This window comes from Mustelus asterias, chromosome 24, assembly GCF_964213995.1.
Source record: "Mustelus asterias chromosome 24, sMusAst1.hap1.1, whole genome shotgun sequence".
NCBI classification, from domain to species: Eukaryota; Metazoa; Chordata; class Chondrichthyes; order Carcharhiniformes; family Triakidae; genus Mustelus; species Mustelus asterias.
Window position 1 is genome coordinate 6,921,616 of NC_135824.1, and position 24,479 is coordinate 6,946,094.

General features: G+C 38.8%; 1 protein-coding gene across 2 annotated transcripts in view; it reads left to right on the forward strand.

Moving 5' to 3' along the window:
- Positions 1-24,479, forward strand: part of map2k5 (mitogen-activated protein kinase kinase 5) — a 290,898-nt gene that overhangs the window by 20,193 nt on the left and 246,226 nt on the right. For both annotated transcript variants that reach the window (XM_078241240.1, XM_078241241.1), the window contains one exon: positions 17,389-17,458. In XM_078241240.1, coding sequence (XP_078097366.1) covers positions 17,389-17,458 — 70 coding nt within the window. The remainder of the gene's footprint in view (positions 1-17,388; positions 17,459-24,479) is intronic.

Below are 24,479 nucleotides of genomic sequence, written 5' to 3' on the forward strand. Positions count from 1 at the left end.
AATTATTTTAATAGCTTGTATTCCTTATAGGATCCTCAAGCCCATTATTTCTCTGATGGGGACATGCTGATAGTAGGCGATCATTTTATGCAGGCGCTAAAGAAGAAATATGGGTCTTAACATCTAATGGAGGGATTGAATGTTTTCACTGCATGATGCAGAAATATTTTTGTTTCAATTTGTACAGTATGTTCCATAATTTAGTGTTAGTTTTATCAATGGAATCAATTATTATAAATTCCATGAATCAAACTAAAATTAAACTAACAGTGTATGGTTACTCAGCAAATATTGTAATGGTTAATGTTCTGTGCTTAATTCATATATAGGGCATGAGATATGCTGAAAATCATTAAAGGTTATCATTTTTTAAGTTTATGAGAAGATCATCATGGACCTGGATAGCTTAATTATTGACTTAGAGCAGCCTAAAAACCCACACATTTAAAACTATGTGAATTGGAATCAAACCTAAGGAACAATGTCAATTTTGTAGTTGAATCTCAGAATCCAACTGATTCATAAAGAATGAACTTGCATTTTTATAGCACTTTCCTAATTTGTGGCTAATTAAATACTTCAGATGTTTAGGCACTGTTGTAATATAGGCAACCATGAACAGTCTGTTATGGTTTTATACTGTCATGTAAGCTGCTTTGTGTTATTCTGCATTATAAATCTCAGCTAGTGTTACTGTTGAAGGAATAATACTTTCTCTGATTAGCAGACTGTTGAAGGGGAAACCAGTGTAGAGTGCTTTGTATTAAAATTACTCTCCTCTTCTCTTCTTCATCTCCATCTGGTCTGTTGGAGACTAGTCACGAACTTTACTGATAGCCAGCAGGGCAATTCTGAAATCATGATTTGAAGCAAGCTGAAACAAGACTTGTTATTTCCTAACTCTCCCACCTCCAGACTAGGACATTTTTGTATTAGATTTGAGTTTTCCATCTGTTCCACAAATGTTTTATTTCTTCGAAGAATTTCATCTTGAAGTGGTGGATTGAAAGATAAATAGAATCATAGAAACCCTACAGTGCAGAAAGAGGCCATTTGGTCCATCGAGTCTGCACCGACCACAATCCCACCCAGGCCGTACCCTCATATCCCTACATATTTACCCACTAAATCCCTCTAACCTATGTATCTCAGAACACTAAGGGGCAATTTTAGCATGGCCAATCAACCTAACCCGCATACCTTTGGGCTGTGGGAGGAAACTGGAGCACCCGGAAGAAACCCCTGCAGACACGAGGAGAATGTGCAAACTCCACACAGACAGTGACCCAAGCCGAGAATCAAACCCAGGTCCCTGGAGCTGTGAAGCAGCAGTGCTAACCACTGTGCTACCGTGCCGCCCACATTCTAAATGTTTATTGGCTCCCCTCTAATCTTTCAAATGATTGCTTTAATATTTCCTCTTCAACCATTATGGCAGCAACTGGCTGCATTTGTAAAGTGAAAACTTTCACTCTGCTGGCAGTTTCTGGGGGCTTTATGGATGAAATGTATCCCCATGTTTTGCAGAAAAAAAATAAAATGATTGGGTGGAGCTGATATTTATAAAATTCCTGTATCTGTAAAAAATGGCCTATCAGTACTGGTTTTCAATCATTCAGAAGATAACACCAGGAAAGGCTTAAATACTGTATATGTGGGCCTACACAGGAGGCAGGACATTATTCAAGTAAGGTTTTAGTTTACTTCAGCACCTGATTCAACAGTGTTGATTGAAGTCAAGGAGTTAGGGTATGATATTCAGTACTTGCATTGTCTTTGTCATTCTCCCATATTTTATAAGACTTGTATCATTCTAAAATGATACGAGTGCAGAATAATTTAATGATGGCATGAATCCCAGTATTTGCTAGCTGTTTAAAATATCAGAAATATAGATGACTTTTACAGAAAGAATATTGTTTCTTTTGAGTCTTCAGGAATATATTCCTCTGAGGTTCTTCCCTTATAATCTATAGATATTGGGGTTGGTTCTGTAGTTCTGTGTTGTGTAACCATCCCGGGGCGGCACGGTAGCACAGTGGCTGGGGCGGCACGGTAGCACAGTGGCTAGCACTGCTGCTTCACAGCTCCAGGGTCCCGGGTTCGATTCCCAGCTCGGGTCACTGTCTGTGTGGAGTTTGCACATTCTCCTCGTGTCTGCGTGGGTTTCCTCCGGGTGCTCCGGTTTCCTCCCACAGTCCAAAGATGTGCGGGTTAGGTTGATTGGCCAGGTTAAAAAAATTGCCCCTTAGAGTCCTGGGATGCGTAGGTTAGAGGGATTAGTGGGTAAAATATGTGGGGGTAGGGCCTGGGTGGGATTGTGGTCGGTGCAGACTCGATGGGCCGAATGGCCTCCTTCTGCACTGTAGGGTTTCTATTCTATTCTATGATATCCACTGCTTTTATCGTGCTCTACTGTGGTCTTGTGTACTGCGTAAATATCCTGTCATTCTGCTTTGCAATGTGGAATCCCTTTATATTGTTGCAGGTGACATGGGAGGTACTTGGTGATTAGAACCAAAGAGCGTGATTTTCTGATAGAATAAGCTTTAAAGTAAAAAAAATGCATGTTTATTGCGCCATGCTTAATTCTGGATCCTTTCACAACATTGTTGCTATTCTTGAGGAGACTTAAAATGCCACGGTTACACATTTTTATTAATACAGTACCTTACTACAGGGTTAAGGAGTACACTGCCCTGTTTAAGATGCAGCTGTAGCACAGTGTGCATTGTTCTCTCAAGGGTAGTTAGGCATGGGCAACAGATGTCCACATCTCATGAAAGGCTAAAAAAAGTCTCTCTCTTCTCGTCACATTTAAATGTTCTGTGCCCTTTGGCAGACCAATTGATTCAGAACAGAAAGATATAACATTCAAGTGTTTGGAATTTCTTTCCCAATCAACTTTTTATTATTTGTCATGTCCACTTCATCCTCTTCTGGAGGCACTTTCCACAAGGGCCACTGCACAGCAATTAGGAGCAGAACCTCTTTTTATTTTTTATGTTCTTCTCTATCCCACAAGCATTGGGGCCAAAATTTATTCTAATTGCTATTTTGTGAGAGCTCAAGGAAGTTTGTTTTCACGATGAATCAGTTAATCTGCTGTGCATTGGATTGATGTAAAGTGAACACACTGCAATAAATGGTTAGAAAAGTTTTTTTAAAAACCCTGTGGAAGTCATTGGAAAAGATCTTGAAATTGTGTTATTTATTCTGAATGAGTAAGGTTTAAAGTTGTGACTTAAAAATGCTTATTTCTATGGTCCTAAAATAATTAATAAAAAGGACATGTAGGGAAAAGAAAGTCATTTTAATCGTCTTTTCGTTTCTCTTTTAAAAAGTTTTTGCAGGACAGAACTATTTAACCAATCATTTGAATGGAAAAATAATGATATTTGGAGCTGGTAGTATTGGTTGTTAATGAGTATCAAAATATTATAGTATTTTGGGCCTTGAACGTAGCATCCTTAATGACTTTACAGTCCATCAGTCACATTTTTCTGCTGCATTGTCTTTTGATTAATATCCAGTACATGCCAGTTAATGGCACAGCCTGTTAATGGGAACACTCATTTAAAGGGAAACATTTCCCCAGGCACTGATTCATTCCCTGTATAGTCTCTGTTCCTTTTTGTTGTTGTTGCATGGTGGAAATGATTGGATAACGGGAATGTTTTACTTAACACAAACCTGTTTCCACTAGACAAGCCTTTATATATTTACTGTAAAGTATGATCTGTCAGTTGCACTTTCTCTCCACATTATTGAGAAGTCTAGCGGAAAGGCAAAGAAGTAAATTCAGAAGTAGATATTGTCTGGTATTCTGATACTCACTATGCTGTAAGTTGTAAAATGGAATGAATACTGAGGGAATTAAGGTGTTCTGTAGTTTCGTGTTTGGGAACGGGAGGTTGTGTTACATTTTCAGGTGTGGGACAATTTCAAATGGGTTATGTGAAGCATTTTGTCATTAATTGTTGTTTAGATTAAAACAGATGCTCTGTTAATCTTTGGGCACACTGCAGGTGGTATTTGAGTGAAGAGATGGTGGCTTTATTCTGCAATTTTGTGCTAAGCATTGTAGCTATAAGAATACACTGTAGCAAGAATGCTGGGGAGGGGGGGCGGTGTTGGTGGTGGAATAAAATGGCATCCAAAACACCACTGGTTTATCATCCACATCCAATCTGTTGTCATTTTGTTCTTACTGGATCTTCTTGAAATTTGATGTAGTCCTTCACTTACAACTTACTGAATGTAGAGAAACAGAAAACGGGGTCACATTTGATGGAGGAGCTTGGGTTTCATAGGCGTTGCTTATCTTTTATTGTATGTTAGCTGTGGCACACTCTCATCTGAGTCAGGAGATGCTAGGTATAAGTCCCACTCCAGGTCTTGAGTACAAAAATCATGGTGATCACTCAGTGCAGCAGTGAGGGAGTACTAGATTGTAAGCGGAGCCATCTTTCAGATGAGATGAAACTGAGGCTTCATCTGTCCTCCCAGGTGGATGTTAAAGATCCCATGGCACTATTTGAAGAAGAACTGGGAAGTTGTCTCCAGTGTCTTGGCCTATATTTATTTCTTAATTGATATCATAATCATAGAATATCTAGCTATTGCTGTTTGTGAGAGCTTGCTATACATATGTTGGCTGTTGCAATCTCTACATTAAAATAGTGCATGTACATCATTAACTGTAGAACGCTTTGAGACATCTGACAGTTATGAAAAACATGATGTAAATGCAAGTTGCTGTTCTGGCTATTCTTGAAATGTAACCTTAGCGAGGGAATATTGGTAGGCTCTGCCATTATTCAGCATGATGTGGAGATGCCGGCATTGGACTGGGGTAAGCACAGTAAGAAGTCTCACAACACCAGTTCCTGGTGTTGTGAGACTTCTTACCATTATTCAGCATGGCAGCCAAGCCAAATTGTGTTCTCACCCAGCATACTTTTCAGCAGGTGTCACAGCATGAAGCTCAAGAACATAATACTGGCCGAGTTCATGCTTTCCCACTTTTATTGTAGTGCCCTTCCTGCTGCTCTGCTGAAATCAGCTAATTCAGCATCAACCAGTAATTGAGCTGGGACCTTTTTTAGGATTAATTGCCTCCAATGTAAAGTTTAATAATTTTTGGGAAGTGAAAGTATAATTTTAATAAGTGTTTAAAAAATGTTGCACCCCAAGCAGTGAGCAATTATTTAGTTCTGAAATATTGCCAGAACTTCTCTGGATTAGGTGATGCTTTCTGCAGAAGACTTGGAAGGTAGCAGATGTATGGAAGTCTGTGTTCAAAGTAATGAGAAAAAGCTTTATATAGGGACTTTTCCAGCTTTTATATTTGGTTATTTGGGTAATCACAGTAATAATCAGTCATCCATAAATTAATCAATTTGGCAGTATTGGGGAGACTGATCAAATCAAAGTGTAATCACAGTTCAGCAGACTGCTCACAGCAGACTGAAGAACAGCCTTCCAGTATCAAGATGTCATGGCAAGGGTCATCATTAATAACACTGACTGACTACAGCCAGTTCCAAAATACTATGGATATCTGGAACACATTCTGCATAAGCGGAAGTACAACTGGTTTGGTTAAATTTGCATTTGTTCTTTTCAGTGACTTTTTTTTTGAAAAGGATATTAGGTCAGATTCACTGGTTAGTAGTGAAAAAACTGTGCAAACTGTTCATTACACTTGTGTTCATGCGCAGACCGTCTATGGACTTTTGCACTGGAATCTGTTGTGATTCAAAAGCCATTTCAGTGTTGCATCCTTTACAGAATGGGACCTGTATGAACAGAGCAGGCAACCGTGGGTCTTAACCAATTGGATTGGTGAATTCATAATGTGGCCTGCAAAGTCTGAAACAGGAAATGTAAGTTAGAATAGTTAATTCAGTGCCAAATTGTGTACAGAAATAAAAATAAGAGCAAAGGAAAGTTGGAATTAAGAAATAGGGATAAAACAAAGGGGAAGAGAAAGGAAAACAAAAGGCTTTATTTAAATGTTTTAATTTTTAAAACGTCCAATAATTAAAATACGAAAGAATGAGACTCTACACTTATAAAAGTTAATTTTCGGTGCTGGAGAGGTTGTTTTCAATAATTATGACTTATCACACCATTAAAAATTTACTTGCCCTGACAAGCCCTAACTTCTGGCAAGTTTAGCAGGTATCTATCACGTAAGTACTGCAACTACATGCCTTTTCATATATTTTAATATTGGGCCTCTCTGCAAGATACTCACCAACTTTTACAGATGCACCATAGAAAGCATTCTTTCTGGTTGTATCACAGCTTGGTATGGCTCCTGCTCTGCCCAAGACTGCAAGAATCTACAAAAGGTCGTGAATGTAGCCCAATCCATCACCCAAACCAGCTTCCCATCCATTGACTCTGTCTATACTTCCCACTGCCTCGGCAAAGCAGCCAGCATAATTAAGGACGCCACGCACCCCGGATATTCTCTCTTCCATCTTCTTCCATCAGGAAAAAGATACAAAAGTCTGAGGTCACGTACCAACCGACTCAAGAACAGCTTCTTCCCTGCTGCTGTCAGACTTTTGAATGGGACTATCTTGCATTAAGTTGATCTTTCTCTACCCTAGCTATGACTGTAACACTACATTCTGCACTCTCTCCTTTCCTTCTCTATGAACGGTATGCTTTGTCTGTATAGCGCGCAAGAAACAATACTTTTCACTGTATACTAATACATGTGACAAATCAAATCAAAAGAAACTGTTATGTCAAGGCTTCTGGAGGAGCAGGACAACACAACAGAAATTTCCTAATTTCTGTGTGTAACTGCAGTCAATGGATGGTGTTGTCCAACTTATAACTTAAATGCAGTGAGGGCAAAGATCCGGCACACTTTTTTGTTAATGACAAAACCTGAGCCAATATTTTACATGAATTTGTGAAGCAAGAACAGGAACCAACGAGTTCAGTTGTAGATACTGCAAAAACAGTTGATCGGAGGAATGCGAATTATAACAGAAGGACCTTTACTGAATTCCCATTATCACAAGCCATAAATACTGTGGCCACAACAGCAGGTCAGAAGCAAGGAATCCTGTGGAGTGTAACTCACCTCCTGATTCCCCAAGACCTGTCCACCATGTACAAGGCACAAGTCTGGAGTGTGATGGAATACTGCCCACATAGCTGAATGAGTGTAGTCCCAACAACAAGCTTGGCACTATCCAGGACAAAGCAGCCTGCTTGATTTGCACCCCATCCACAAACATTCACTCTCGCCACCACTGGCACAGTGTACCATCTACAAGATGCACTGCAGGAACTCATCGATGTTCCTTAGACAGCACTTTCCAAACCCTTTTTTATTACCATCTGGAAGGACAAGGGCAATAGACACATGGAACACCACCACTTGGTAGTTCTCCTCCAAGCCACACACCATCTTGACTCACCATTTCTTCGTCAAATCCTGGAACTCCCTCCAAAACAGTACTGTGGGTGTACCTACACCACAGGGTCTGCAATCGTTCAAAAAATGCAGCTCACCATCACATTCTCAAGGGAAATTGGGGAAGTGCAATAAATACTGAGTGGGTCAGTGACACCTGCATCCTGTAGATGGATAGAAAAAAACTGAGTGACTTCACACAATAATAAAAATGTTAACTTAGTTTGGATTATGGTGCTGACTTGCTGTGTACTACCCAATGACAACAACATGCTTTTGTATGTTTGCACATGTGTATGTGTGTCTGAGGTATTCAGAGATGGGCAACTCATTCTGGTTATACTGAAATGTAAATTTAATTAAAGTGAAGTTTTAATTTTTTAACCATTGACTTTTTCACAACTGACGCAGCAGTCAGTTTTTCTGAGGGTTGGTAATTGTGCTGGTCACTGTGGCAGCTAACTCTGGATATTGGAATGTCTTATTTTGGATATCACAGTCCCTGCTGAGTTGGTTAATTTCTGCCTATCAGCAATTGCAATGTTTGAATTGGTCATGGTGATCCTGGGCTAGGAAGAAGACAAGTAGCCAGGGTTCCTGTTCTGTAGTTGCCATCGAATGGTCCCTGCTGAAATGTGTTTGCATTTGAAAGTGATATGAAGGCACAGTCAAGCTTGACTGTGACACCTCATGCAATTAAATAGTCTGTTGACCCATGCTGTCTAAACTCTCATGAAGAATGGCCATAGGAAAAAGGGGGCTGTTAATGACCACAGTAGGAAACTGCACTTTTTAAAGAGAGGAAATTATTAGGGTGGGGAAATGAGCAGAACAAAACACTTCCAAAAAGTTCATTTTTACTGACACTTCTTTTCAATGTTTTATTTAACTTTAAACCTTATGATGAATAATGACTCACTGCAACTTCAAACATTGAATGACATTGACGGTCAGCAGTGTAACCCAGTGGAAAATATTGCTTTGTGGATTGGACATCTAAGCCTACATTGTTGTTCATTGCTGCTTAATTTTTCTGTGTCTTTACTGTCTGGGAAATAAATTGGTTCTGTCAGTTGTAAACCTTCATTCAAAGAATTTTTTTAAAATCTTAATTTATTTATAAGAAGTGCATTGTTTAGCTATGATTGTAGTTTAGAGTTGGTCCCTGTTGGCAATGTAATAGGAAAGCCAAGCATAAACTGATAATAAAAGAATGGTTGCGAATGCAACCATAGATCAAATACACCTAATAAAATAGTATTTAGTGTTATGCACTCTTGAGTGTTTTATGTTTTGGTTGTAAAGAGTTTTTCTTAAACATTTTGCAGATTTGGAGATAATTTTATGTGGCTTGGAATTAAGTTCCATAATTGAAAAGCAGTAAAAATGCTGCAAGATTTGCCAAAGTTGCTTTTAACAGCAGGATGCCTGCAATTTGCATTAGTGAATGATCTTATATTATAATGTGATGCTAATGCTATTCAAGACAATCTAGTGGATGGCTAAGAAAAGGCAGCATTATTAAAACATACAGTACTAGTGTACTGAATAAACCACTTGCAGTAAATTGAAGACATTTGGAATTAACTTGTCACAATCCTTAAAATAATTATTCCTATTCTGGCAACGTGTTTTCTGTTTCAATTCTGATCTTGATTTTAATGGAGCTTAACATGGAACCTTGGTTTGTTAGAACTGGAGATTTGAAGGTTATCTGGTTGATGTGGTGAGTCACCCCAAGACCCAGATTGAAATGCAGCCCAGAGTGATGCTCGCTGAAAAAGTTCTAGGTGAAAAGAGTTTGGGCAAGTATGATGTTGTTTCCAGTAGGTAGGAGTAGTAAGCCAAAAATGCTCTATTTGTTTCTCATTTAAAATCTTACTTTTAAAAGTACAGGTATAACTAATGTGGAGAATGTAAAATTCACACACAGAATAAGGAGTTACCTTCTACGGTAAGACTAAAGTATGTTGTTCAGACAGAAAATATTGAGCTTTGTGCTGTAGCTTACCTGTGCGATACTTGGTATTAGAAGGGGTATAGCTGAGAGTTTTCCATTTCTTAAGCAAGAATATTTGTCACCCTGATGCACAAAAAACACATCTCTACCTTTCTTCCAAGTACAATGCTATTCTTAAGACTTGGTCTTTTTCCTATTCAGTCAACTGTATAAATTGGATGAGACTCTTTCTGTACTGCAGTAGCTTACCTGTGCAATGCACAGTATTTAATTGCCAATTGATAGAATCATAGAACATTAAAATGTCGATGTTGAAGTCACTAGCACAGGAAAACAAAGAGGGCACCAACACGTAACAGTACGTGTGAGTTGAAATCAGTCTAGTAACAACATGTCTTTGTAAAAACTCCTTACACAAGTAAGCAGTTGTTGGTGTGAGAATCTGGTATGCACTATTGGTCATGGACATCAAGAACATTAAAGTGGCTGGATTGTTTTAAGATGCCAAAGGTCTATCCATCTTGATATAGAAATCCATTATACAGCTGTCGTTGATTCGTGGTGCCACCCATTGTAAAATGTTGTTTGCATACCAGGTAAAAAAGCCTGGGTTTACATATCCAATTTTAAAGCCTTACATGATTAGGCTGTAGAGAGGCAAGCAGCTGCCTAAGCTTCATACATCCAGGTGATTGAGACCAGCAGTTTTAGTTTAAAACCATAGAATTTCTCCAACACAAAATAGTGGGGTCCCTCAGCTGTGACTTTTGGCTACCTACAATAGCTCAACGTGAGTAAATGGGATGCAGTCATGGAGACTGTATTTAATTTTGGGCAAGTCCACATGCGGGGTCACTACATAATGATCAAGATCAAACCATTTTTTATTCTCTTTATCCCATCCCTCAGGTCATTGAGACCAAGTTTACTACTCCAATTACTGTCCCCATTTTGATCAGTTAACAATGCAAACTGGAAATCAAACTTGAATCCTTTTAGCCTGAATGGCTTCAACCCATGAAGTCCAATACAGGAATTCAAATAAGGGAACACCAAAATTTCTATTGCTGATTCTGAAGTAGTGTTTGTATGACAGCTGTGATAAAATGACCATGCGTCTTTCACTGTAAATAGAGAGAAGATAGCCATTGCCAATTCAGTGGGTTAGAGAGTAAATTGTTGCCCCTCCTGTTTAGTGACTTGCATAAATGTGTGCTGGTGGTGTTCAGCAAATAAAGAGGTGGGCAACATGCCTGTAAATCTTGTGGTTTTTGACAGCTACTGATTGGAAAGTTGCTTGCAACTAGAATAGCTGCCTTAGGCAGACAGTACAAGCTGCGGATCAATAACTGGCAAATTTCCTATTAAAAATACACGAACAAAGCTCAAAATAGCCACTGGCGTCATATTTTCTGTGAAAATTGCTACGTTTAGAAATGTCATTGTATTTCAGCAAGACTTTATTTTGAACTGTTTTTCGAAACTACTTGTTAACATTTATTACTGCTCTAAAAGGTCGATCTATAAAACTGTTATCATTAAAACCTACTTGTCTTGACCGTTTGAGTAACCGACAGCATCAATTATTTTTTTGCAAGGGTAATAAATGCTTTTGAAAATAAGTTTTCTTCAGTGCATGGTGTTAAGGTTGGCTTTTTGTTCCCAAGTTGTTGGTATGGGCGAAGGAAAGAAAAGCAATATCAACTCTTTCCACCTTGTTGGTGGCTGAAGATAGCCACTAAATAAGTTGCAAATTCTGGGAGGGGAAAAACAAAACCGGGTCAGTATTCTGTTTGTTTCTATTCACCATTCAATGTTCTGATTATCTCATGACTTCAGTTCATATGGCATTGTGGTAAGATTCATATCAGTGTTGTGATTAGCTACCATATCTTTGGAAAAACTCCCGTCTTGCATTATAATAGTGACCACAAAACTCAAAACTACTTAATTGGCTGTAAAACCCTTTGGAATTCCTGGTGGTTGTAAAAGGCACTATGTAACTGCACATCTGTCTTTCTTGTCTATATTCTCTATTACTCTAATCGGGATTCACCAGCTCCTACTTGTAACTTATTCTTTCCCAGGACTTTGTAAATGGGGAATTCCTTAGACTTCTCTCCCACCTATACTCTACAGGTTTTTAAAACTCACTTGGTTACTTCGCAATTTGATTTATCTCCACTCCTCCCCTACTGATTTTCATTTTGATGGTGTTCTGCATTTTGGGGTCTCTTGCACTCTCTTAACCATTCATAAAGCTATATTTGTGAAAGTGGATGTCTTAAACACTGTTTCATTAATGTTCTTTCAAGACGGAAACTTGTTCTGCTCAGTCTGGCTGATCTGTGACTCTGGCCCCAAACCATTAAGCTTGACTCGTGTCTGCCCTTTGAAATGGCCAAGCAAACTACTCAGCTGTCAGGGCACCTAGGAATGGGCAATCAATACCACCAACTGTTGGACATCAATGTCCACATTCTGAAAATGATTTTTTTTAAAAAAGTAACCAAAAATTGTGACCTGTGTTTTTTGGAAAGTGTCTTTCTTTTGCTGACTGTGTGTTAGTGCAGTCATTAACACAGTACGGTGTGACACAGATTATATTCTCTCTGTGCTACTCAATTTTTTAGAAGCAGCTCAGTACTTCTCAACAAAGAGACTGTCAGGAGATCAGATTATTCCTGTACTATTCTTGTGCACCACTGGTATCTTACTGAGTGTAGCATTGGTGGAGCAAGTCAGCCACAATTCTGTGGCCCTGGAGAATGAAAACAAAATAAATGAAATTTTCCCTCAAATTTTAAAAAACAAATCTGTCCAAAGTCAGTACTACTAATGCATGTTTACCAAGAGCTTATATTTAGTCCTTGCTGCTTACATTTAAAGAACAAGACTTTCTATGACTATAACTAATAAGAGTGCATCAGTGTTGTCCACTATCTTCAGAACTACACAGTTTAGTATTCGTTGTTGCCTGAAGGTTCAACTTCCTCCAGTGAAATAAAATTTGAAGTTATTTTACTGCACCTTTCCTGTTATCTTTTATAGTTGCATTCTGACAATTGCCATGAAACCTGTCTCTCCATCAGAATTTTTGGTAACTGGTACTGTCCAAATTGAAACAGGAAAAAAAAACGGGATAAAGAAATATGGGGAACAGGTGGAGAGGTGGATTTGTGACCAGGGAGAAATCAGCCACGATCTGACTGAATTGCGAAGTAGACTCGAAGGGCTGAATTTGCCTACTTCCGCTCCTAATTCCTATGTTCCTATGAATCTTTAAAAAATTATGATTTGAGCTAAAGGGGCTGTTGCCTTTCTACAAATGGTCTTTCAGAAATGTTTAACTTTGTACCTATCTTGTAAATCAGTGGGAATAAGTGAAGTGCTGCAAATGATTTTTTTTAACATAATTGTCTCTAGGAATTCACTAATGTCTTATACTGGGCATTGAAAACATTTTGTACAATGCCCATTTGAACTGTGAAAAACATAATACTATTTGATTACAGACGTTATTGTTCCAAGCATTGATTATGTCTGGGGAGAAAATTGAGCCTGGGTGAAGTAGCAGTAGTTATACTTTTGTTATGGGATGGTGGGAGCAATTTAAGGTGATGAATTAAGGATACCATGCATAAATTGAACTGTTTAATTAAAGCATATTGGTTTGTGTACATTTTCCACATAATGTTTCTGTACTAACATACCAAATAAGCCTAGAGACAAAGAACAAAGAAAATTACAGCACAGGAACAGGCCCTTTGGCCCTCCAAGCCTGCACCGACCATGCTGCCCGACTGAACTAAAACCACCTACCTTTCCGGGGACCATATCCTTCTATTCCCATCCCATTCATGTATTTGTTCAGATGCCCCTCAAAACTCACTATTGTATTTGCTTCCACTACCTCCCCTGGCAGCGAGTTCCAGGCTCCCACCACCCTCTTTAAAAAAAAACTTGCTTCGTACATCTCCTTTAAACCTTGCCCCTCGCACCTTAAACCTATGTCCCCTAGTAATTGACTCTTCCATGCTGGGAACAAGCTTCTGACTATCCACTCTGTCCATGCCCCTCATAATCTTGTAGACTTCTATCAGGTCGCCCCTCAACCTCCGTCGTTCCAGTGAGAACACACCAAGTTTCTCCAACCTCTCCTCATAGCGAATGCCCTCCATACCAGGCAACATCCTGGTAAATCTTTTCTGTACCCTCTCCAAAGCCTCCACGTCCTTCTGGTAGTGTGGCGACCAGAATTGAACACTATATTCCAAGTGCGGCCTAACTAAGGTTCTATAAAGCTGTAACATGACTTGCTAATTTTTAAACTCAATGCCTGGCTGATGAAGGCAAGCACGCCATATGCCTTCTTGTTTACCTTCTTGTTTACCTTCTCCACCTGCGTTGCCACTTTCAGGTGGCAACAGTGTGGTGGGACATTTGGAATTAAAGTTTCCTATATGTGGCCACAGTAGTTGTATATACTATTATAGTTGCTACATTAAGTTTTATTAGAAAAATCCTTAAAAATGATCTATCTCTGTAATCCCGTGCGTTTATCATGGCCAATCCACCTAATTTACCCTAATTAATTTGACACTAAGGGGTAATTTTAGCATAGCCAATCCACCTAACCTGCACATCTTTGGACTGTGGGAGGAAACTGAAGCACCCGGAGAAACCCACGTAGATACTAGGAGAATGTGCAAACCCCACACTGTCATCCCTCCAATCGATTTTCTCCCTGCTCCCGAGCTCCTTGCCCTTCCTCTCCTAAAGCAGTGACACATGAGGGAAAATTATTCAGAGTTCAAGCACTCTTCAGATACTTTGACATTGGCTATGGGCTTAAATGAGAAGGATCAATTGTTTGACTGTTCGTTTGGGGACGGGAAGAATCTTACAGCACAGAGGGAGACCATTTGGTCCATTGTGCCTTTACAGGTTCTTTGAAAGAGATACTCTGCTCTTTTTTTTACTTTTTACCAGTTTTTAAATCATTTACAGGATGTGTGCATTGCTGGCCAGGCCAGCATTTATTGCCCATCCATAATTGCCTTGGAGAAGTGGTTATGAGCTGTTAAGGAGGGAGTTCCAGGATTTTGACCCAGTGACAGTGAAGGAACAGTGACATGTTTCCAAGTCAGAATGATGAGTGGCTTTGAGGGGGATTTCCAGGTGGTAGTGCTCATATGTGCTTGCTGCCTTTATACTTCCACAGGGTTGCAGTCATGGGTTTGGAAGGTGATGCCTAAGGAGCCTTGGTGATTTCCAGCAGTGCATCTTGTAGATGGTACACATTGCTGCTACTGTGCATTGGTGGTGGAGGGAATGATTGTGAAAGGGGTGCCAGTTAAGTGGCTGCCTTGTTCTGGATAGTGTGAAGCTTCTTAAGTGCTTTCGGAGAACACATCCTGGCAAGTGGAAAATATTCCATCAAACTTGTGCCCTGTAGATAGTATATTTGTTTTGTGGAGTCGGAAGGTGAACTATTCACCACAGAATTCCTGGCTTTTGACCTGTTCTTGTAGCCACAGTTTTTAAATGACTAGTCTAATTCAATTTCTAGTCAATGGTAAGCACTAGGATGTTGAGAGTGGGGGATTCAGCTATGGTAATGTCAAGAGGCGATTGTTTGATTCTCTCTTGTTAAAGGTGGCCATTGCCTGGCATTTATGTGGCGCAAATGCTACTTTCCATTTGTCAGACCAAGCCTGGACATTGCCCAGGTCTTGCTACATTTAGATATGGACTGTCTCAGTATCTGAGGGGTCACAAATGGTGCTGAATATTGTGCAGTTAGCGAATGTCCCCACTGATGGTATTGGAGGTTTCTGGCAAAGCATGTCTCCAGACATTTCAGATCCCAATTATAACACTTCTAACAAATGTTATTTTAACCATGTCAAATTAATATATGAATTGTTTGAATGCTAGTTTTATAATTCATGTATGCAAAATCTTGAATTTTGTCAGCCAGGGAAAACACAACCTGAATTTTGTTTCACAATCATTTTAACATTGTTGTTGCGATAATTGATCCTGTTTTAACTTGGAAAATAGCAGTGCTGTGAATCTTAACCCAGATTTTGTAAGATCAAGTTATTGAAGTAGATCCACAAATCAGTGGGTGTTAAATTCTATAATGACACTTTATTTTGCAAATGGAGATTACAGTGTTAATCTTGTTTTTTAATCAGAGTGTAATAATAGGCAACATAAACGCAAAATATTGTGGATGCTAGAATCTGAAACAAAAACAGAAAAGTGCTGGAAAATCTCAGCAGGTTTAGCAGCATGAAGGCTCATCTAGACTCAACGTTGGCTCTACTCTCTCTCCACAGATGCTGTCAGACCTGCTGAGATTTTCCAGCACTTTTCTGTTTTTGTATTAATAGGCAAATTGGGTCAACAATGGTTTTCTTTAATTGGCCAGAAGCATTGTTGCTTTTAAAAAGTAAACTGCAGAATCCTAAAAATCTGAAAATATTAGCAATACATCACAGAGAAAAGACATGAATACTTTAGGTAGACGGCCTTCATCAGATATTAGTTCTGGCAAAGCATGTCTCCTGACCCCAAGCTAACTGATATTGTTAATAGATCCCTTTCGCTCATACAAAATATCACATTTCTTTTTATCACTATCATTATCCTTCCTCAAAAAACCCACCCATAATCCATCCAATCAATCCAGCTACCATTTCATCTCTAACCTTCCTTTTCTTTCTAAAATGTTCAAATATATCATGCTAGTATCAAAATATAATTTAAAAACAACAAACTGTTTAAGTTCCATGAGTTTAACTTGCTTGCTCAAAGCTCACAGTCACCATATCTCCAGCATCTCTTCAAATTGCCACACGGTCACCTCCAAAGTCCCTAAGAATCAATGCAACTCACTTCTTGTTTCTTATTTGCATGCTGCTTCTTGGCTCAAAAGGAGCAGGTGTTTAATCAGCTTACATATGTGTGTAAATCCTTTCCCCACTTCCCATGACCTCAGAATCATCTCTGTTGTTAGTGTGTCTGTATGACTTCAAGTCATGGATGAATTAAATTTTCCAATGGAATATGGAGAAGCCCATTACTTTTGGGCCCACAACATGAACACTTTCTCTGATGCTGATTCCATTCCGCTCTGCAGCTACTCACTTAGTCTGATCTGGACTATACAAAATCTTGGTAGTTTTGTTTGCTTCCAGCCAAAGTGAAAATTTCATGTCCCGTCCACCATTCAGACTGCATATTCCCATCTCTGTGAGATTACTCCTATCCTTCACCCATTCTCACTGAACCCTTACCAGTTGTTTTCTTGGATAAAAGCAAATTATTGCGGATGCTGGAATCTGAAACAAAAACAGAAAATGCTGGAAAATCTCAGCAGGTCTGACAGCATCTGTGTTGAGAGAACAGAGGTAATATTTTAAGTCTGGATGATTCTGACGAACAGTCATCCAGATTTGCCCACCATATCCCAACAGTTTGAATTTGTAATGTTATCTTCAAATTGCCCCCTGGCCTCCTCAGTCCACCCTATCTCTGCAAGCCCCTTCAATTTTATATATCCTTGTGCAACCTTCAATCAGCTGACCCTTTTTATTATCTTGCCTACCCCTATGCACCAGCTTTGCTGGTAGAGCCTTCAATCAATTTGGCCCAACTGTCTGGAATTCGTTTCCTTGCTTCTCTTCTTCACCATTAAAAATCATCTTGATATTCATCATCATAACCAAGTTTCCAGTGATTGTGACCCAAGTTTGCCACCATGGTTATTTTTCTGTTCTTCAAATTAAATTAATTATCTTTCACCACCCCCTACCCTATCCTGCCTAATGCCTTGAAATATTTTCTGCATTATTAAAGGTGTGTGTAGAAAATGCTAGATGATCTTTTCAATATACTTTGAAGTTTGAAAGACTAAGTTATTCATTTTTACTTAAACTTGAATGTGATCATACTTGTATGCTTTCTTTTGCAGTATTATACTACTGTGACAGAGCAGCAAGTTAATGGAATGATGATTGAACCTTTGCAGATATATCCACGAGGTAAGAAGATTGACTTTGCCTCTATGTTCAGAGTAAGTAAAATACATAAATAAATCAGCATTTGTGTTTTCTCTGTCAATTATATCAACACAGAATTGTTACAGTGCATAAGGAGGCCATTTGGCCCAATGTGTCTGCACTGACTCTCCAAAGGAGCACATGGCTGAGTTCCATTCCCATGCCTATTCCCCATGCCCCTGCATATTGTTTCTATTCAAATAATCATCTAATGCCCCCTTGAATGCCTCGATTAAACCTGTCTCCACCACACTTCCAGGCAATGCATTCGAGACCCCAACCACTTGTGATGAGAAAAAACTTTTTCACATATTTGCTTCTTTTGCAAATCACTTCAAATCTGTGCCTTCTCATTCTTGATCATTTTACAAGCGGGAATGGTTTCTCCCCATCTAGTCTGTCCAGCCCCCTCATGATTTTGAGCATCGCTATCAATTCTCCTCTTGGCTGCCTTCTCTTCAAAGAGAACAGTCCCAGTTCCTCCAATCTATCTTCATAACTGAAGTTTCTCAGCCCTGGAACCATTCTTGTAAACCTCTTCTTCATTCACCCCATCCTACATCTTTAACAATTAAGCTAAATTTTTAATCTTTGATGTTTGTGCACATTCTTTATCCTTACTTGCAGAATGGAATTTTGGCTGGAACACCAAATTTTCCATTCTCACTTGCAATGGGTCCGGCCACAGACAAGACCAGGGAATCCTGCCCAATATTTTGTGGGCGGATATGGCATATCCGCCCTGGGATGTTTTATCCTTGACACCAACCACGATAATTTCGAGCAAATTAAGGAACCAAATGAAGAATTAAACAATAAATTCTGCAGTGTATTTTTATAATGAGCACATGGGAATTATTTAGATTCTGGAATCTTTTTCTTGCTGACTTTTCTAAATTGCCCATTTTTCTTCCAAGTCGTCTATAACCCTCGATGCATTAGCTGCTTTCATATTTCTCTGTAATTGTGTGAGGTGCTCAGTTGATTTATTTTTAATACACTGTCACAGTAGCCAGATGGTTTAATAAGTGAAACTGAGGCAGTGGTATTAGCTGTTCTAACAACAAAATCTCTAAATCGATTTCTACTGTTACAAAGTATGAAGGGATTTGAGTTAAAGCCCGTTATTGTAGATATTAAATATCTAGATGAAAGTGAATAGAAGACGGTAATTTAGTTTTGAAATACAGGTGGCTCAAACAAATATTACAAGCTGTTGAGATTTCCAGCTTCTTCTAAATGTCTTAATTGTAAATTGCTACCTTGATGCAGCCATCTGTATTTTATTAGACATAAATATTCTATATTTGATGTTAATTGGATTGTTTTGCTAATTTCCAATTGGAAACAATAGTTATTGTTAAAGTAATGGTTAAATGACTCAGTAGCTAAACTTTATGTAGTTGCTTGACCAAATGCATCAAATAGGCAGTTTTGTTGATATTATAGCACCAAAAGAGTTATTGATTGATCTGTTTACACAACAGTACTAAATATCAGCACATGTCTTGATGAAAATTAAATATGTCAGAAGTGTTAACCGTGACAAAATGTGCATAGGGACAGAAGGAGATCATTCAACCCCTCAAATCACACAAGATAAAAGAATACAGAGAGATGTGGAGGAAGTGAGGGAACTTGGAAGTTCATTTCCATTGATCCTTGAAGGTAGCAGGATAGGTCTGTAAGGTGGTTAAGAAGGCATATAGAATGCTTGCCTTTATAGCCAAGACATAGAATAGAAGAGCAGGGAGATTATGCTGGAACTATATAAAACACTAGTAAGGTCACAACATGATTACTGTGTGCAGTTCTGGTCAACTCATTACAGAAAGGATGTAATTTACATTAAAGGGGGTGCAGAGGAGATAAATGAGGATGTTGCCAGGACAGGGAAATTGCAGCAATGAGGCAGGATTGGACAGGCTGGGTTGTTTTGCTTGGAACAAAGGAGGCTGAGGGGCGATTTGATTGAGATATTCAAGATTGTGAGGGGCCTGGATAGAGTGGATGGGAACAAATTTAGCAGAGGTTCTCTTAGAATATCCCTTAGCAGGGAGGTCAGTAACAAGAGGGCATAGATTTAAAATGATTGATAGAAATATTGGAAGGGAGATGAAATATTTTTCACCCCAAGGGTTGTGGGGATCTGAAATCACTGCCTAAAAGGGTAGCGGAGGCAGAAACCCTCCACTTATTTAAAAGCTGACTGGATATGCACCTCATGTACTGTAACCTCCAGGGCTATGGATCAAGTACTGGAAATGGGATTATACTGGGGTTCATTTTTCAGCCGGTATGGACACAATGGGCAGGGTGGCTGTCTTCTAGACTATAAATCTTCTCAAGATTTTCTAAATATTCCAAAAGGTAGCATGTGCAGTGATATGGTGAGAGGGTGGGTGGAGTGTCTGTTTGTGAATCGCTCCTTGGGAACGGCAGCATAGACAATGGGCTTGATATCCTTCTTAGAAACATAGAAAATAGGAGCAGGAGTAGATCACTCGGCCCTTTGACCCTGTTGCACCATTCAATATGATCATGGCTCATACTCTATATTAATACCATACTCCGGCATTCTCTCCATGCCCCTCAACACCTTTAGAGTCTAGAAATCTATCTATTTCCGCTGACTTGGCCTCCACAGTGTTCTGAGGTAGGGAATGCCATAGGATCACCACCCTCAGAGTGAAAAGCATCTCCTCCAATTAGTCCTAAATGGCTTACCCCATATCCTGAGAAGGTGACCTCTTGTTCTAGACGATCCAGCCAGAGGAAGCATCATCCCTAGATCCAGTCTGTCCAGCCTTGTCAGAATTTTAGAAGTTTCAATGAGATCCTCTCTCGTTTTTCTAAACCCCAGTGAATGTAGACCCAGTTGAGCCAATCTCTCCTCGTCAATAATCCCAGGAATCAGTCTGGTGAATGTTCACTGCAATCCCTCAATGGCAAGTATATCCTTTCTTAGGCCAGGAGATCAAAACTGTGGACAATATCCCACCTGTGGTCTCAGCAATGCCCTGTACCATTGTAGCATGACATCCTTACTGCTGTACTCAAGTCCTCTTGTAATGAAGGCTAAAATACCATGCTCCCTGCACCTGCATGCTTGCTTTCAATGATTGATGTACAAGGACACCTAGGTCCCTTCGTACATCAATATTTCCCAATCACTGACCATTTAAATAATACTCTGTCACCCTGTTTTTCCTATCAAAGTGGATAAATTCATATTTATAAAATGTCATGCTGCATTTGTGATGTATATGCTTACTCAACTTGTCTGAATCACCTTGAAGCCTCTTAACTCCTCCTCACCACTCACATTCCCACCAAGTTTTGTGTCATCACCAAACTTGGAAATATTACATATGGTTCCCTCATCCAAATCATTGATCTGTATTGGAATAACTGGGACCTAAGCACTGGTCCCTGCGGTACCCCACTAGTCACTGCCTGCCATTCTGCAAAAGACTCATTTATTTCTACTCTGTTTCCTGTCTGCTAACCAATTCTCAATCCATGCCAATATATTACCCCCCTATCCCATGTGCTTTACTTTTGTGCACTAACTTCTTTTGTGGAACATCAAAAGCTTTTTGAAAATCCAAATACACCACATCCATTGGTTATCCCTTATCTATTCTGCTAGTTACGTCCTCCAAAAACTCCAGTAGGTTTGTCAAGCATGCTTTTCCTTTCATAAATCCGTGTTGACTTTGTCTAATCTCATTGATATTTGTTAAGTGCCCTGATATCACATCCTTTAGCATTTTCCCTGCTACTGATGTCAGGTTAACTGGTCTGTAATTCTGTTCTCTCCCTCCGTCCTTATTTAAATAACGGGGTTGCATTTGCTACCTCCAATCTGCTGGGACTGTTCCAGAATCTACAGAGTTTGGGAAGATGACAATCAGTGCAACCACTATTTTCATGGCCACCTCTTCTAGTTTCCTGCTCCTTTGCTGCAGTGATACTAAGGGTCTGCTGCACCATTCAGTTAGGTCAAGACTTGCCTGCACCTCAATTTCATTTATCACTTTTGCTCCATATTCCTTGACACCCATATCAAACAAAAATACGTGCACCTTAACCTAGAGGGCTCCAATTGTTCTAGCCCTTTGCACCCTTTTGGGCAAGAGTATACCAGATGTCAACTACTCTCTGATGAAATGCTGCTTGATTTCACTCCAGCATGACCTAGCTCTAATTTTAAGATTATGCGCCCTTGTTGTGGATTTCCGATCAGAGAAAGAAGTTCTCTAACCTATTGAATAATTCTTTTAATTATCTTTATCAGATCTTGCTTCAAAGTTCAAGGAAATACACACCAGGTTTATGCATGCCTCATAATTTGACCCTTTAAGCCACAGTACCATTCTGGAAAAATTGTACTGTAACACGTCCAAGACCAATATACCTTTCCTGAGTTTTAGTGTTCAAAACAAGCCACAATATTTTAGATGAAGTCTGATTAACTGTGTTCTGTCTATCCACTGACTTATAATAATTTGTGTACTTAGATTCCCAAATCCCTTTACTGTTCCTAGCCCCTCCATTTTGAAAACAATACGATTTATCTTTCTTGCCCCAAAACCTTGCACTTGGCCACAGTGAACACCATTTACCATACTTTTGTCCATTCACTCTTTCTAAGCCCCATTGCAACTTCCTGCACCCACTTGCAATACATTCTGTTCCTCATTTACATGTCATCTGCAAACATTGATATACGTCTGTTTATTCCTTCATCCAAGAATAAATACAATTAAAAGTTGAGATCCCAAACACATACCACTTGTCACATCCCTCCAATCAGAGTGTATATTCTATCCCTATCCTCTATGTTTGGCATCCTTAACCACTTTCCAATCCAAGTCAAACAGCTACTTCCAATTCCACACGTTAATTTTGGTTTACTTAATTCTTTGCCTTTTTTGAAATTATCTGTGAATTGTTTATCATAAAGCAGTTGCACTGTTTTTAAACCTCTGTGGCATTAAAGACAAAGGCACCAGTTATATTTCCTTCTGGAGGGCTATAATGCATGTTGTCATTCTGAAAATATAGCCATTCTCTCTTTCGAGTGTTTCTTAACTTTAAATTAAAAAAAAACAAATAAATTAATCAAAACAACACCAAAATAGCCAAAGAAAGTTCTGGGATAAAATGAAAAATACAACTTCTGGTTATATATTTTTTAAAAATTCAAACAAAATGTCATGTTTCATTTAAGACACTTCCAGCTTCCATTTATTCTTCAATATTTTGTTTTATGAACAAATGACTAAATAACTTTAAAATAAAACCATGTTTAATAGATTTAATTAAAATGTAATAATTGCGAAAGAAGGGTCTATGCTAATATTGTTTTCCTATATTAGATAAAACACGCTTCAAAGATTTATTTTATATTTCCAGTCCATTAAAAGTACTGACTGTTCCTTATCGTTATGATTATGACCCTCTATCAGGATTTGAGGGACCATTTGCATACAGTATGCTATCCAGGTGCCCAGATCAAAAAATGTTAAGCCCATTTTGGGATTCTGTGCTTAGGAATAGAGTTTCATTTTCTATACATATACAGGAAGTGAGAATGAGCTTATCAGCAAGCTTTTAAAATATTTTAGTTCAGTAATCAAGGTTTTTAGACTTAAATAGTCTAACTTCAATTCTAAATTTAGAGAACATTATTGTGCTTTCAACTCTGCTGCAATGGGGAAAGTTTAATATTAAACAGAGTATGTTCATTCTTTTATAGTTGAGGTATAAAGTCATAAATGTACACTCAAAAATATTCTTAAGCATCTCGAAGTGTATTTTTTGTAACAAGAAAATCTTGGGACCGCTCAGGTTTTTTTTGTCATGGATGCCCATTGTGCAATGTATATTTTCTGTTCTCAATATCTTTGCTAGTTTTTTGTCCCCCCTTTTCTGGAAGGTTTTGCCTTCTTATCACAGAATGGTTCTGTGTATGCTGGTACCTTGGGTACCTTGCCCAACTGGTGAGTATGGTCATGGGGACAGCAAGCCAAATCCTGATCCTTATTGATGGCTACATGTACATTTCCAACAGAAGTGACTGGACGGTGACCAGGGATATGTGGCGAATCAGCCCCCTCCCCCTCCACCACCATTAATCTGCGGCACTGACTCCAGTTGTGGCTCAGATGAGCTAACTGCACAGAGCAGGAACTGAATACAAGGTTATCTTTAAAAACAAATTCAAAACCTATGTGATATATATTTTACAATTAAAAATTGCTGAATTTTGAATGAACGATATCACTTGGTATGCCATGAGAGTGAAGCAAACAATCATTTGGGGGAAGGTGAAGAAAATCGAATTTGTCTTGGTGAGACAATCAATCAAGATTGACAAGTCCTTTAACATACCATTTGTGGCATTGTATTTCTGCAATGAGTTCAAACCACAGCATCCAATATGTCCACAAGAAAATCTTTAAGCAGGAGCAATTACTTTCTGGTAAAACTTTTCAGTTAAATGAGCATTGCTTAATCTAGTATTTAAAGGACTCTCATTTAGTAATCTGTTTACCAAGAATCATTTTAATTTTTAAAAATTTCTGGTTATTCTCCCTCAAATACCCTTGCCTAAACAGTGAGCAATGACCTCAGGTGCTTCAGAAAAGTTGCTGCATCCAGTAGAGCTAGAGTGTGAAATATGTAACAGTTGAAATTACATCTTTGTTGAAATGCCTTGGAATAACCTCTGCTTATACTTCAGTTGCTTCAGTGTTATGTTCAGTAACTAAACAGGATTGTGCCTTCCCCCAACTCTCTCTCTCTCTCTCTCTCTCCCTCCCCCCCCAAAATTAGGCTATTAAAACAGCTTTCAAACAAAGCACCAAAATATATCAAAAATTTTCAGAACTTTTTATTGACTTGTTTTGTTGCCTGTGAAATTTAACCAAAAAGTAACCCATTCACCTCAAACAAAACAAAATAAACTTTACCATTGCATCACATTTTAAATTTT